At 34.9% G+C, this 17,530-nt stretch overlaps 1 protein-coding gene across 1 annotated transcript in view; it reads right to left on the bottom strand.

Annotated features, from left to right (window-relative positions):
• CFAP47 (cilia and flagella associated protein 47) overlaps positions 1-17,530 on the bottom strand; it is a 497,722-nt gene that overhangs the window by 362,298 nt on the left and 117,894 nt on the right. The window contains exons 24-26 of the mRNA XM_006066421.4: positions 15,963-16,122; positions 10,110-10,305; positions 1,596-1,805 (exon numbers count right to left, since the gene is read on the bottom strand). Coding sequence (XP_006066483.4) covers positions 1,596-1,805; positions 10,110-10,305; positions 15,963-16,122 — 566 coding nt within the window. The remainder of the gene's footprint in view (positions 1-1,595; positions 1,806-10,109; positions 10,306-15,962; positions 16,123-17,530) is intronic.

Below are 17,530 nucleotides of genomic sequence, written 5' to 3'. Positions count from 1 at the left end.
TTTATAGCCCATGTATGATTTTTGAAGTTTCTAAATTAGTTTTAAAATCTCTACCTTATCTTAAACCCGCTGAAGATTGAAATGGAGTTTAAGGTAAGGGAAAAAGGGTGGGGAAATCTAGTGGAGAGTAAATGAGTCTCAAGGCTGAAAGGAAACGTACAACACAAAGAGACAAGAAAATCATCATGTTCAAATATATGACTCTCCTCTTTCTAGCAGCTGTTTTCAGGTCTCCTAACATCTTAGTTGCTGACTAGACATCAACACACTGTAACAGCGAAACCTATGCATATCTCTCTTAGAGGCAGTTGTACCACTGTCCAAGATGCCATCTAGTTCACACAGCATTTATTGAAACTCTTTCTTTCCTCACCCTGTGAATGCAGTCTGAGCCTTCATTACCTTTAAGGCATTCATGGAGAAGTTATTCATGATTTTTATTAGTGAGTTCAAAGGTACACGTTACTTAATGCTTTTGGCAAAGTGCAAATTTGTGGACTAGAGCAAAGTAAAGTTAAACTTCTATGAACAAGGTCAGCAACATACAAAAAGACAGAAGTATCCCAGGATGGAGGCCTAGAATTCAGTTCTTGATAGAAGTCTAAAGCAATGCCATTAAAAGAAGCTGCTGTTGTTTTTTAAATGTCAAGAAAAGATGGACTGCTAGCATGAAAAGAGAAAAATAGTCTGAGAGGTATAATTTAGGTAATTTTATCCATCAACATATGTGAGAAAGGGACGTAGCAGCTGGAGCTCAGAACTCCATGAGCCAGGTCCTGGATCCGGCCATGCTTTTCCTTGGATGCAACATTTCAGTACATCTGTATCTCACCCTTCTAATTCTTAATGCATGAATCAATCCTTTGACTATGAATATACTATATAATGACATCACTAAAAGTTAATAAATTATCACATGGAGTACATACTCATTTTTAGTATACAATTCACTCTACACCATGAACTTTTTTTTTTTTTTTTAACACATGTCATTGCTCTATACATTCACCACTTGCCATCTGGCAAGTCAAATCATCTCAAGGTATAATGTAAAAGTGAAATTTCTGGTCCTACATCTTAAGAAATCTAGAAACATGGCTTAACCAAGGTGTATTTTAATTTCCTGAACCTGTCAAAGAAACATGTAACAAAATCATATTGTCTGGAAACTTGTTACGCTGATGTTTCTCATTTTCATTAAATAATACCCTAGCATTTACTTTGTGCCAGTTCCTGCACAATAACACAATAATAATTAACTCAATGAGTTTCTCATTATTAGAGAACAGACAGGTTCTGCTATGATCCCCATTTTACAGATGAGAGAACCAAGAGGCTAGGAAGATTACCTAACTTCACCAAAGTTAACAGAGCCAGGACTCAAATGCAGGCAGCCGAGCCCCAGAGTATATGCTGGCAGCCACCATCATGCTGTTTCTCATGAAAGCAACATTGCATTTGGAACTTAAAAAAAAAAAGGTTATGTCCAAAGTCATTATTTTAGATGTCTTTTTTAACATTTTATAATAGCGTAGAATATAAACCTATTATTCTTCACTGTCAGATACAAAGGAATCTACATTTAAATATCTTACCAGTTATCTTTGCTATCGCAGAAAAGAACATTGGTGAAAAATGACACAGGTTTAGATGACTTGAAGCTGAGACGGCAGGTGAGCGCAGCATTAATTCCAATGGAAGAGCCCACAATGACTCTGTCTTTTGGAAAATTCACAGAAAGAGGTTGAATCTCATGACCATCAAGAAGCTTTGCTGGGGATAAGTGGACACTTAAAGTTGAATCCCTGTTTAAAATTAAAAAAAAAAGTAGCTGAAAGTATGTGCAAGTAATTGGGTTTAAATGTGCTTTCTTCTGTTTTTTGAATCATTAGAAAAATTAAAACAAATATTTACAATAACATACCCAACTCCTAAATATGTTTTTATATCATCTCTCATTTTCTGGTCACAATATAAGTAAAATTGATAATATGGTAATCTGCATGAGATGATGAAAAATTCATTTTGTCCTCTCAGGATTAAAAAACAGGGTTTAAATACCTGATCAAGTACAATGTGTTTTTAGTCACAGCCATGATAAAAACAGTATTGTCTAAAATATGTCCTAACAAAAATTTACTAAAAATCATCCCTTTAAAAGCTAAAGCTTCATTGGATGTAGACTAAGTATTACTAACAAATACATATACACATACCTATTTTTAATCTGCATACAGTTAAGCACTGTACATATGACATGAATATTTTTCAATCATTACTATTAAAATATTCTATTAATACTTGATGTTCACATACTTCATTATATACTATATACTATACATTTCATTATATACTATATGTACTATATACTATACTAAGACTATATACTAATCCTAATAATACTATACTAATATGTACTATACTATATATACTAATATACTATATAGTATACTATACACTATATTTCATTTACTATAATTTAGCCAGGTTAAAGTGTTTGTGATTTTTAATAGCATAGTATATAGTACCCACTTCTTTTTTAAGGTTTATTTATTTATTTATTTATAGCTATGCTTGGTCTTGGTTGCTGTGTGGGCTTTCTCTAGGTGTGAAGAGTGGGAGCCACTCTCTAGTTGGGGTGTGTGAGCTTCTCATTGTGGTGGTTTCTCTTGTTGCAGAGCATGTGCTCTGGGTGCACAGGCTTCAACAAATGCAGCCTGTGGGTTCTAGCACACTGGCTCAGTAGTTTGTGGCACATGGGCTTAACTGTTCTGCGGCATGTGGGATCTTCCAGCACCAGGGATCAAACCAGCGTCCTGTATATTACAAGGTGAATTCTTTATCACTGGACCACCAGGGAAGCCCTATTCAGTTCAGTTCAGTTGCTCAGTCGTGTCAGACTCTTTGTGACCCCGTGAACTGCAGTACGCCAGGCCTCCTGTCCATCACCAACTCCCAGAGTTCACCCAAACCCATGTCCATAGAGTCGGTGATGCCATACAACCATCTCATCCTTTGTCTCCCCTTCTCCTCCTGCCCTCAATCTTTCCCAGCATCAGGGTCTTTTCAAATGAGTCAGCTCTTTGTATCAGGTGGCCTAATATTGGAGTTTCAGCTTCAACATCAGTTGTTCCAATGAACACCCAGGGCTGATCTCCTTTAGGATGGACTGGTTGGATCTCCTTGCAGTCCAAGGGACTCGCAAGAGTCTTCTCCAACACCACAGTTCAAAAGCATCAATTCTTTGGTGCTCAGCTTTCTTTATAGTCCAACTCTCACATCCATACATGACCACTGGAAAAACCATAGCCTTAACTAGACGGACCTTTGTTGACAAAGTAATGTCTCTGCTTTTTAATAATGTTGTCTAGGCTGGTCATAACTTTCCTTCCAAGGAGTAAGCATCTTTTAATTTCATGGCTACAATCACCATCTGTATATTGCAAGGCGAATTCTTAACCACTGGACCACCAGGGAAGCCCTATTATTCACTTCTAATTTTAATTCATACTTGATAACTTTTAGCTGTCAATAAATATTTCACTGTATTACTTTGCTTTATTATATATGCAGGTTCATATAGCAAATAAGATATGCTATCAAATGTGAATCCTATTTCCCTAGTATTTTAATTAGAATGATTATTCTGCTAATTAACTAGAAAAAGTAAAACAAGCTCTCAACTTGAACTAGTTTAAACTCATATGGTTCACTGGATAAAACATGAAAAAGCAGTTTATAAATCAGGTTTGAGTCCAATTCTGTTGCTAATTAACTAAATGTCTTTGGATAAGTCATTAATACTATTAGTTCTATTGCATATATAATAAGAAAAGGCTACAGTCCCTTTTACATGTTCATTATATCATATTAAGACTCTGATTTTAACTTGAAGTAGTTTTAAAATTGATACCATTATACATTAATTCAAAAGCTGAAAGAGTAAAGATTAATTCATATATGAGACAATGTTTGTTGTCAAAAAAAGTAATTTCTAGAACAATATAATTCAAGTCATTTTTATTTCCTATTCAAGCAACAGAGTTTACTATCTACTTATAAGATTGGATCTTGAAAAAACTGTGACTCCCAGAGTTGCCAAGTTAATGTTGAAGAACTATACTCTCTCACAAAATGGCATTTAGAGCAATTCCCTGAGGCACAAGTAAGCACTCATCATATCTTGTAAGCCAAATGTTAGAAGCCAATGGCCATTCTATGCTTTTCAACTTTGATGATTTTCATTGATTTCTGTCACACTCAGAACTTGTTTTCTCTGGATCTCAGAATGATTAACTGCAAAATAAAGTACTGAACTAGAGAAGCTCTGAGGTGGGTCTAAGATTTGGTAGTTTACGAAAATAATGGTACACAAATCCCCACAATTTACATATTTTTAACATGTCAACTGACCACTCTTTACATCTATTACTTTATATCTATAAAGAGGCATACATTTTTAAATATAAATTTGTTTAATTGTCCTTTTTTGCCATTTTATATACAGGATATCAATATATGCAGCCTTCTTTGACTTTCTTTTAATTAATCTCAGTATGTTTTCTAAGATTCCTAATACAGTTGTCTTATTAAAATTCCTCCACATCACAGATATAGAATATTCATTCAAGTGCATATATATCACAAATTAATTATACCCTCACATGTCACTGGACATTTGTGTAGTTCCCAGATTTCACTATTCTGAATAATACAACTATGAATAATTTCAAACATACCTTGTAGTACACATGTGCAAGAGTTTTTCTTTTAAGTATAGTTTATTTGCAATGTTATATTATTTTCAGATGTACAGCATACTGATTCAATACTTATGTTATTATAAAATATTAGTTATATTTCCTGTGTTGTAAAATATATCTTTGTAGCTTATTTATTTTATACATAGTGGTTTGTACCTTTTAATCCGCTTCCCTTATCTTGACCCTTCCCCATCACTATTTTTTCCTCTGTATCTATAAATCTGTTTCTCTTTTGTTATATTCATTTGTTTTATTTTTTAGATTTTACATATAAGTGAAAAGATACAGTATCTGTCTTTGTCTGACTTACTTCACTAAGCATAATACGTTCCAGGCCCATTCATGTTTGCTGTGAATGGTAAAATTTAATTCTTTTTTATGGCCAAATAATATCCCATTGAATATGTAAAATATATACACATCTTCTTTATCCATTAGTCTATCGATGGGCACTCAGGTTGCTCCCATACCTTGGCTATTATAAATAATGTTGCTATGAACACTGGGGTGCATGTATCTTTTTGAATTAGCATTTTTGTTTTCTTTGGATATATACCCAGATGTGGAATTACTGAATCATATGATAGCTCTATTTTTAATTTTTTGAGGACCCAACATGCTGTGTGCCCTAGTGGCTGCAGCAATGTCCACTCCCACCAACCGTGAACTAGAGTTCCCTTTTCTCCATATCCTTGGCAACATTTACTATTCATTGCCTTTTTGACAACAGCCATTCTGATAAGTATGAGGTGATACCTCATTGTGGTTTTGATTTGCATTTCCCTGATGAATTTTTCTTGTATATACTGTGAAGTGGAAATGTTGGGCTGTGAAATATGCAGATATTACACCTTACATAGTATTATCTACTATGTTCTTATTCATTGATACTCTAACTGGTAGCCTGACTTCCTAACGATTGCCTATCTAGGACAAGCAAAATGATATCTTGCTGTAGTCACTAATTCTTACTTTCAAGTTTACAAAGAGGTCAATTACTGTATATTTTTTCATGTGTTTTATATTTTATCTGTGAAATATCTATTGAAACTTTTTGCCAACATTTCTGTTATTTGGTATTTTTTCTGATTAATTCTTACCAGCTATTTATTTTACTGTTAGCATAATTTTAAGTCATGTTTAAGAAATCTTTCCCTAGCTACAGACATTAAAATTGTTTTCTTTTTTTACATTTTGCCTTTTAATCGATGTGTAATGAATTTTCATGTATTAAGTAGACAGGAATCCAGTTTGAACTATTTTATACAGTTAATTATCTCAGCACCATTTATTGAATAGTAATCTTTTTTCTCCAAAGATCTATACTGCCTTTGTCATATATTCAGTATCTGTCCATGTGTGGGCCATTTTCAAGTCTACTGGATTCCTTTGCTCATTTAATCTATCATTGCACCACTGTGACATTGATTCACTCTTGGTATTTGGGCAGGCAAGCCTTTCTCACCTTCTTCTTCTTCAGGGGTGGTGTGGCTATTCTTGACCCTTGATTTTTCCATATAAGATTTAGAATTTTACTTGTCAATCTTGATGAAAATTTTTATTTGAATTTTTATTGCAGTTGCATGAAAAATCTAAGTTGATTTGTGGAGAACTGTGCTTTCTAAAATCCTGAATATCACAATTCATGAATATGGTGTAAATCTTCATTTATTTATGAGTTCTTCGATTTAAGATTTATAATTTTATCCATATAGTCACATACAATTCTTCCTATTACCTTCAATTGTTAATGTTTTTAAGGATAGTAGTTTTACAGTTGCATGTTCTAAATGTTGTGTGCTGAAATACTATTGAACCTTAAATATTGGACTTACATTTGTTTAACTTGATAAATGATCTTCATAGCTTTAAATATCTGTGTATAAATTCTTTTCATTTCCTATATGGAAAATCTCCTAATCAACAGATAATGCTGGTTCTGAAGCTTATTTTCCTATCCTCACATATTTTATTTTTCTTAATTCCGGCATGGACTAGGTTCTCTATTAAAACATGTTCGAAAGACAGTGATAATAGGCATCCTTGCCTTTTCTATTTTATTTAAAGGCAATTTATTTATATTCCAATATCCATAATAATGTCTCCTCTAGGTTTATGACAGAAAACTTTGCCAACTTAAATAACTTCTCTTTTATTACTGTTTAAGAGTTTTATAAATTATTTTTGAATTCTGTGAAATTCTTTTTTTCCCTGCATCTATGGAAATGATCATAATCACTATTTTAATGTAATGTAAATCAATATTTTAACTTGGTGGTTCTCAACTAGGAATGGTTTTGCTCCCAAGGAGAAATGTAGCAATGTGTGGAGACATTTTATTATTTTTTTTTCTTTCACAACTGTGGGGTTGGGGGGGGGGAGGCTGCTTAATATCCTATAAAGTATAGGAGAGACTTTAATAAAAAAAAAAGGAATTATTATTGTCAAAATATCAAGAGTTCTGAAGTTGAGAAACCCCACTTTATTTTAATCTTTTTGTCCTTACATTTCATAAATACTTTTTAAAATAGGAAGTTATAATTTTTTCTTATTCCCTCTATGAGCCTCTGTCTTTTAACTGGTCGATTTATTTACATTCCATTGCATTACTCAGTTATTTCGAGTTTTTGCCATCATTTTTGTTCAGTTTCCCCTTCATTTAAAAAGTGTGTTTCTCTTGTAAAGTTAACTGAAGTTTTGTCTGTTTCTATGTTTAGGTTTAATGGATGCCCTTAAAATTTAACCTTACATGCTTTATTTTAAAATTTCTAAAAGTTATATTAGGTTCATTTTCCAATCTATATTATAGAATCCCATGTTAATTACTAATTTTTATAATGCCATCTTTTATTTTTTTAACAAATTATTTATACTTTATATCTGATAAATCCAATATCTGAATTACTTAAGAGTCTAAATCTTAAGACTGCTTGTGCTGACTCTAAGTTATGATGTCTTCCCTCCTGGTGAGTTTTGTAATGCTTGACACTGCTCCTGTCTAGCTGTTAGCAATCTGTGAAAACTGAAATATAGGCCAAAATTGAGGATGGCTTCATTTTAAGTAGAAATTCCAGTTCACTTTGTGAACAGGAGTATCAATATAATTTGGAAACTTATTAGAAATACAAATTACTATATCCCATTCCAGGCTTACTGAATCATAAATTCTAGATATAGGATCTAAAAACCTCTGCTTTTGAAAAATCCATCAGAAAATTCTGAGATATATATATATATATATATATATATATATATAAAAACATGGTATTTACAACATGGTATTTAACTCATTCAAAGCCAGAAGTATACCATCTCTTTGACTTTTCTCTCTCACCTGATTAAATTTGATTCACCCATGATTGTCTTCCTTTTGCATACTCAAATTCCATTAGCTAGGAAGACTAGCTAATATATATATGTGATATATATATATATATTATATATATATCTCAAAGTTTAAGAACCACTGATCTAGAGAAGATTTGCTTGTTTCTACTGAAAGATAGAAGGACTTACTGACATGGAATCATTTTAGCCTCTTCCAGTGTCCCTGGATTAATCCAGGAATCTGAGATTAAGTTTTCCTATCTTGAAATTGTCTTAAAATTTAAAAACAAGCCTACCCTTGGTATGTTAATCCAGTTCACCGCTCCTACTCTGGTTTCAGCTTATAAGTATGTATTGTTTTGGTTTGCTCTCAGTCCTTTAGAAGCCTCCCACACTTCTCGGTACTCCAACAGTTTTATACATGCACACACACACACATACACAATCACAAGCTCTGTTTCGTAATGTGAGGACTCATAATGTATCTAGTCCAATAGAGTACTGGGGCTTGAGCTGCTTATCAATTTTTTAAAAATGCAAACAGATGATATTTCTCTATAGCATGTGCACTATGATAGGCAGAATTCTGTGATGGCCACCAAGAGTCCTGTTCCTTGGTGTATAAACTGCATAATTTCCATTCCTTGGGTGGCAGAACCTATAAATATGATGAGACACTTACTTTGATGATTGCTGCTGCTGCTAAGTAGCTTCAGTCGTGTCCGACTCTGTGCGACCCCATAGATGGAAGCCCACCAGGCTCCCCCATCCCTGGGATTCTCCAGGCAAGAACACTGGAGTGGGTTGCCATTTCCTTCTCCAATGCGTGAAAGTGAAAAGTGAAAGTGAAATCGTTCAGTCGTGTCTGACTCTTAGCGACCCCATGGACTGCAGCCTACCAGGCTCCGCCGTCCATGGGATTTTCCAGGCAAGAGAACTAGAGTGAGGTGCCATCGCCTTCTCAAACTTTGATGATTAAGTTATGCTATATGGCAATGGTAAAGGGAAGTTCCATATGTAATGACGATCCCTAGCTAATGGAATTTGAGTATGCAAAAGGGAGACAATCATGGGTGAATCAAATTTAATCAGGTGAGAGAGAAAAGTCAAAGAGATGGTGTACTTCTGGCTTTGAATGGGTTAAATACCACGTTGTAAGAAGGGAACCACATGTCTAGGGCTTGCTGCTGCTGCTGTTAAGTTGCTTCAGTCGTGTCCGACTCTGTGCGACCCCATGGATGGCAGCCCACTAGGCTCCCCTGTCCCTGGGATTCTCCAGGCAAGAACACTGGAGTGGGTTGCCATTTCCTTCTCCAATGCATGAAAGTGAAAAGTGAAAGTGAAGTCACTCAGTCGTGTCTGACTCTTAGCGACCCCATGGACTGCAGCCCACCAGGCTCCTCCGTCCATGGGACTTTCCAGGCAAGAGTACTGGAGTGGGGTGCCATCACCTTCTCCGGTCTAGGACTTGAGGGTGGCCCATAAGAGCTGAGAGTTGCCCAAGCAAACAGCCAGCAAAAAAAAAAAAAAAAAAAAAAATGACGCCGGAGTCCTACAACTACAAGGATTAATTCTGCCAACTTGGAGGAGGACTGAGTCACAGATGATGCGCTGCTGTAGTGCACACCTGATTTCTGCCTACCGAGATCTTAAGCAGTGAACACTAAACTAACCGGGACTACTGACCACCGATGAAACTTGAGAACAAATTCATATTTTAAAAGGCACTAGATCTGTGGTAATTGGTCATGGAGTAAAAGAAAAGTAATACACTGAAGTTTTAAGCTTGCTTCTTAAATCACAAAATTAGACATAGCAAAAATTTTTATAAGAAAATTTAAAAACTGAGATAACTAAATGAGCTCTTGGGGGGTATTTTTAATTTAAATATACAGTTAAATATTTTAAAAGTTCACTCCATCTATAGAAACAGTCAGACATTGCTCATGACTCGTATAACACAGACAGAAACAAAAAAGTACTTGAAGAAGATGTGGTAAATTCACATTAGGTGTTTACCTGAAATAGTTCTGAGGTAAAATGTTGACATCCATCACAGCTGGTACATCCAAAGGAACAGGAGTAAAAAATACGAAAGGAGGAACAAATAATAACTTGGGTGATTTTATCTTTCCAACCAGATGTAACATTCGATAGCAAACTGGATGATCATTTAAATGAATAGGGATATCAGCTGTGTATTCTCTAGGCTGTTCTAATGAAAGAAAAACATTTTTAAAGTATTTTAGATTAGTACACACACAGCAAAAAGTTTATATAATTTAAACCTTACTAAATATTAAGATGTACTATGAAGTTACAGTTTAGTGGAGCAGAATAGATTACCTGGAAACTGAATTTATCCTGCTAAGGAACTTAAGACATGTAATGAGGTGTCACGGAAATAAAACTCTTTTAAAGAGCACTCTGTGTAGAAATAGAGCATGTTCCCTTAAAACAGATTTTCATTATTATCGGAAAATACATATACTGTGGGGACACAGTACAACAAGACTTCTATTTTTTAACTGCTTTCTGTGCCTTAACAGGAGCTACCCATCTCTTTAATATAGGCAGTACGAAGATGAGGTCAGATAACTGCTGTAAGGATCTTAGGGGACTACTGAGAAAAGGATATACTGAGAGGAATCAAACATGCTTTCTCTCAGATTTTTAGGTTTATGACAGGCTGTTAGGATTGACTGGTTAATCTCACCTCATAGGAAAAGATAGCAAATTACCACGTGGCAACTCACAGGAGGAAAGGCAGTTTGTGCTGGAGAAAAGGGCTCAGCACAGAGGCAGCAGGCTGGTGTCCGACAACAGGTGCCAATGTCTTTTAAGACTCAAATCTCCAAACATAAATCTCATAGGCAGAAAAATATGATCTTGTGAGTATGAACTCAATGTTGTATTTTAGAATTCAAAAACTTACTGAATTCTGATTTTTGAATGGGCTGCTTTGAGATTATTTCTGGGTTTCAGAAAATTTAAAGGTTTCTGGGGTAATGGAGAATGAGGCTCCTTATATAATCTAAGACCACTGTGGCTTCAATAATGTATGTTTTTAAGCCCAGGTATGCCTTCTCTCTCACCTAAGAGGTAATTTATTTAAAAGTGTTATAGGCATGCTTGATTTTTTAAGAGTTAGGATTGTATCCTATGGAGGGAACCAACGGATCTGACTGCATGGGCTCAGTCTCACACTGAAAAAAAAAGTCAAATGGAAATTTTTCTTATTTCCATCTAAATGATCCAGACTACTTCATCTGGATATAAATGTTCATTTGGGACATAAAGGCAAAGCTCTGAATAGAAATACAGATGGTAGCTTTGGCTGGACTAGTTTTTATGCTATTTCTTTTAGTACCAGACACATTAGAAACTAAGAAGAAATTCACAGAAATATACAACGAGACCTAATAAGTTTTACAAAGTAAACTTTAGATTGCAGGGAATATTTGATGCTTTCTATCATATTTTCAGAGTTCTAAACAGAGGGGATACAAAATAAAAAAGATTTTTAAAGTCTACTAATCACAGTATCTGATGTCTTCTCTCTCACCTATAAATCTACACTGAATATACAAGGCCAGGATAAAAGGTATGCTGGATGTACATTTACTGCAACACTGTCTTACAGAATATTACTGAGAGAGAACACACAGCTTAATGAATTCTTAAGACCTTAAAAGTAGTAACAGGTTCTTATACTGCCTTTTCTACTATTAACATAGCTAATCACTGGTATTAGATTGCCAGTAGTGTAAAATATGGTAGTGTCCGAGAGATCCCGATGCAAGTGATTTACTGAGGGAGTGCTCTCAGAGGAACCTGTGGGTAAAGGAGGGAAGCAGAATAGGGAAGGGCAAGAAGCTATGAGAAGGTGTCGTTTTAGAATACAGACTCAACCTGATCTCATGGGGTCAGATGGGGTGCGTGGGTGGGGAGTGGGTTGGGTTAGCTGATAGACTAGTGTTGGTTAGACTTAATTTCCTAGGTATCTGTGCATGAGGCATCTTCCTGTTCAGTTCAGTTGCTCAGTCATGTCCGACTCTTTGCGACCCCATGAACTGCAGCAAACCAGGCCTCCCTGTCCATCACCAACTCCCGGAGTCCACCCAAACCCATGTCCATTGTGTCAGTGATGCCAACTAACCATCTCATCCTCTATCATCCCCTTCTCCTCCTGCCCTCAATCTTTCCCAGCATCAGGGTCTTTTCAAATGAGTCAGCTCTCCACATCAGGTGGCCAAAGTATTGGAGTTTCAGCTTCAACATCAGTCCCTCCAATGAACACCCAAGACTGATCTCTTTTAGGATGGACTGGTTTGATATGCTTGCAGTCCAAGGGACTCTCAAGAGTCTTCTCCAACACCACAGTTCAAAAGCATCAATTCTTCTGCTCTCAGCTTTCTTATAGTCCAACTCTCACATGACTACTAGAAAAACCATAGCCTTGACTAGACAGATCTTTGTTGACACAATAACATCTCTGCTTTTTAATATGTTGTCTAGGTTGGTCATAACTTTCCTTCCAAGGAGTAAGCGTCTTTTAATTTCATGGCTGCAATCACCATCTGCAGTGATTTTGGAGCCCAGAAAAATAAAGTCAGTCACTGTTTCCACTGTTTCCCCATTGATTTGCCATGAAGTGATGGGACCAGATGCCATGATCTTAGTTTTCTGAATGTTGAGCTTCAAGCAGGGATGCTATATTGGAGCAAAGTTTTTGCATACTATCGACAAAAACTTGGTATTTATCTCAATTATATTTTAAAAACTAAGATGTTAGTTGTATTTTTCAGGAAAATCACCATGAAAATACCTCAAAATTTGTGAAAGAAATAAGAGAAGTAAAATGTTAAACTAAAAGACATACAGAAATCAAATAACAAAAAGATGTAAATCTTTCCTTCACTTCATTAGTAATTAATCAGTAAAAGTAAAGTAATTCAATACAGCAACAAAAAGGCTGAGATAAGTAAAATTTAGATTAAAAAAAAAAATCCAGGGCCTCCCTGAAAACTATTGAGCCTATGCTCTAGAGCCCAGGAACCACAACTACTGAGCCCTCACACCTCAGCTACTGAAACCACCTCAATGAGAAGCCCATGTAACTGCAACTGGAGAGTATCTCTCACTCCACAACTACAGAAAGCTCACAGAGCAACAAAGACCCAGCATAGCCAAAAATAAATAAATTATAAAAATAAAAACAATCCAAATTCATGTCATCTACAGGAGATATTTTTAGATTCAAAAAACAATTCAGTTGAAAGTAAAAGGACAGAGAAATAATATACATGCAAGTAGCAACTAAAAGAGAACTGCAGTGACTACAACAATAACAGAAAATAAATATTAAGAATTGCTACTATAGACAAATAAGGGTGCTATATGTACTAATAACAGGATAAGCTATCAAGAAGGAATGTGAAGTAGTGAAGTGAAGTGAAAGTTGCTCAGTTGTGTCCAACTCTTTTTGACCCCACGGACTATACAGTTCATGGAATTCTCCAGGCCAGAATACTGGAGTGGGTAGCCTTTGCCTTCTCCAGGGGATCTTCCCAACTCAGGGATCGAACCCAGGTCTCCCACATTGCCGGCAGATTCCTTACCAGCCGAGCCACAAGGGAAGCCCGAGAATACTGGAGTGGGTAGCCTATCCCTTCTCCAGAGGATCCTCCCAATCTAGGAACTGAACCAGGGTCTCCTGCATTGCAGGCGGATTATTTTTCAACTGAGCTATCAGGGAAGCCCATCAAGAATATAAAACAATTATAAACATATATGTACTTAACAGAGCCACAAAGTACTTAAGAAAAATCTGACAGAATTGAAAGGAGAAATAAATAATTAAATAAAAACCCTTTAAAACTTCAACACACCACTCTCAATTGTGGGAAAGTCAAGTAGGTAGATCACTAAAGGAATAAAAAGACTTAAACAACATTATAAATGAAGTAGACCTAACACACATCTATGGAACATTTCCTCTAACAAAATCAAAATACATAAACTTCTCAAGTGTATGTGGAACATTCTCTTGGGTAGATCATATTTTAGGGTATAAGGTGATCTGGTAAAAATCTGCCTGCAATGCAGGAGACCCCTGTTTGATTCCTGGGTCAGGAAGATCCCGTGGAGAAGGGAACGGCAACCCACTCCAGTATTCTGGCCTGGAGAATTCCATGGACTGTATAGTCCATGGAGTCACAAAGACTCAGACATGACTGAGTGACTTTCACTCCATTAAAAAAAGACTAAAACCATATAAACTACGTTCTGCAACAAAAATGTAATAAAAATAGAACTCAATATTAAAGTGAAATATGGGAAATTCTCAAATACATGAGAATTAATCAGCACACTCCACAAAAAACTAATTGTTAAGAAATGGTAAGGTAAATTAAAAAAAAATACTTTGAGATTAAAAGGAAAACAAAACATGCCAAAATTTATGTGATACACCTAAATCAGTGCTCAGAGTGAAATTTATAGCTATAAATGTCTATATATAAAAAGATGTTTCAAATCAATACCTAACACCTTGCACCCTAAGAGATAAGAAAAAAATTACAGCCAAACAAAGCAGAATAGAGAAAATAATAAATATTAGAACAGAAATTAATTGAATTTAAGCACAGGAAAAAAATTAGGCAATCAAAAGTTGTTCTTTGAAAATAACAAATTTTAAAACTCATTAGCAAGAATGACCAAGAATAAAGAAAGAAAAGATTCAAAAATCATGAAAAAAAAAGGGAAAATGCTCACTTTACAGAAATGTAATAAATGAATTATAAGAGAACACAATGTACAACTATATACAAACAAATTAGATAACCTAGAACAAATGGATAAATTTCTAGAAAGATATAAACTACTTTAATTGATGAAAGAAGAAATATAAAATATGAACTACATATTATAATATGTAATTATAAGAATCATAATTATAAGAAGAAATATAAAATATGAACTAAATATGAACTACAAATATGAATATACTTAAAGGAATCAAAGTAGGAATCAAAACATTTCCCACATGGAACAGCCAAAGCCGAAACAACTTCATTGGCGGAATTTACCAAACATTTCATGAATAATTAATATCAATCTTCACAAAAACAGAAATGAAGGGAATAAAATACTTCACAAGCCATTCTCTAAGACCAAGAGAAATAAAGAATCATGTTTATGGTTAGTTGATTTTCAACAAGGTACCAAGATAATTCAGGTGGGAAATACATTTTTGTTCTTTATACAGTGATGCATATAAAACAACACCTTGATTGCTGGAAAAGCATATTATTCTTGAAGGGAAAAACTCAATTATATGCCTTTTTCTAGAAACTAGAAAAAATAATCTGTAGTTCATTAGAAAATTAAATGTGTAAAGCTTCCAAATTTTTTTCAAATAGATATTTAATGAAAGAAAACTGTCATACCAATTATTAAAAGGTACAGTTATATTTTTGCAATTAAAAAAAAACAGGAAAGTAGAAATATAGATAAACAAACATTCTGGCCAGCTTTCCCCAAAGCAAGTAATCCATGTAAGTCAGAGGTTGCGATGCCTTTTCTGATAAACCCTTAGAGGTCAGACACCATCACATCCATAAAATCCCACAAGTCATATATTAACCTTATTTGATGTAGGAGGGGAGTATATAACAGCATGAACACCAGGAGGAAAGGATCAAAGGGAGTCATTTATAATGATAGTTACGACAAAATTTTAGTAAGAAATTTCTTAAAACTGTTTTAAGTACATATAATAATATAAAGTTTCATATACATAGGAAAATAAAATATGTGAATGATAAACTGATGTAGAAATAACAACAAATACAGGAAAAAAGTACCTACTTGGACAGAAATTTACAGCAACATTACACTCTTCATTTGGTTGCAGAGTTCCACTGAGTGTGCTAAATTTGAATATACCATATTTGAAAAGCTTGCCAGTATTTCTAATATTCAAATTCCACTCTACATCTTTTCTTGAAGTATTATGTAAGACCAGATTCTGTTCACACATAAAAAATAAAAGAAGAAATTTATAAAGATTACAATATGCAATCTAAAATTTAGTTTGTATTGCCATAGCAACTTGATGGTCCTATGCACAAAGTAAGCAATTAAAAGTGGTAATCACAGATAAAATGTTTTAAAAGTGAATATTAGGCAAACAAAGAGGTACATGAATATGTCCATAGCCTGTTAACAACTATGAAAGTACTCAAAGGAGCTATGCTAGCTAGAAAGGATGCAGAGTAACAAGAACCTTCATTCATGATGGTAGAATGCAAATTGGTACAGTCATGTTGGAAGACAGTTTGACAGCTTCGTATAATGCTAAACATACACTTTCCAAATGACCCACTAAACCTAGTTTTAATTATTTTCCTAAGTAAATTGAAAATTTATGTTTATACAAAAATCTGTATGTGAATGTTTACAATGGCTTTGCTCATAATCACGAACCACTCAAAGTCGAAACAAACATGGTTTATATCAACAAATGAATGCATAAACAAACTGTAGTATAGCCATAAAATAGGATAAAATTCAGTGATAAAATAAGTAAAATATTAATTCAAGTAAAAACATAAGTGAATATTACATATTTACTTAATTTTAAGTGAAAGATGCTAAGTCCAAATCTCTACATATTGTATAATTAAATTACCTGTCAGTCTGGAAATGCAAAATTTTGTGGATGGAAAATAAAATCAATTGCTGCCAAATGTTGGTGGAAGGAGCAGTAGTTAATTGCCAAGGGGTTATAGAGAGATTTTTCAGTGTAATAAAACTGTTCTATATGGCATTGAAGTGGTAAACCCTTCTATACAATTTCCAAAAAGCCAAATACTTATATACTGCAAGGAGTAGACTTAAAGATATGACAATTAAAAGGAATCAACCAAGATGTCAGGAATCCCAGGATGGATTGTAGACTGTGACAAATTATATCACAAAAGAATGAAATAACCTCACTGAAGGTACTGGGTAAAGAATGGCCTACGTAATTCTGGAAAATTGTGTTTTGACTGGAAACTATATAAAGCTAAAGACAAAAAGATACTCTTTATAAACACTGTACTCTAGTTGGAAAATATGCTAATAATTCTAACAGAGTACAGGTTGCTGCTGCTACTGCTGCTGCTAAGTTGCTTCAGTTGTGTCCGAGTCTGTGCAATCCCATAGACAGCAGCCCACCAGGCTCCCCCATCCCTGGGATTCTCCAGGCAAGAACACTGGAGTGGGTTGCCAGTTCCTTCTCCAATGCATGCAAGTGAAAAGTGAAAGTGAAGTCGCTCAGTCGTGTCCGACTCTTAGCGACCCCATGGACTGCAGCCTACCAGGCTCCTCCGCCCATGGGATTTTCCAGGCAAGAGTACTGGAGTGGGGTGAGAGTACAGGTTAAAAATGCT

This window comes from Bubalus bubalis, chromosome X (genome assembly GCF_019923935.1).
Source record: "Bubalus bubalis isolate 160015118507 breed Murrah chromosome X, NDDB_SH_1, whole genome shotgun sequence".
In the NCBI taxonomy this organism is placed as follows: Eukaryota; Metazoa; Chordata; class Mammalia; order Artiodactyla; family Bovidae; genus Bubalus; species Bubalus bubalis.
The sequence above is the reverse complement of the archived record's forward strand: the minus strand, read 5'-3'. Positions and strand labels throughout refer to the sequence as shown.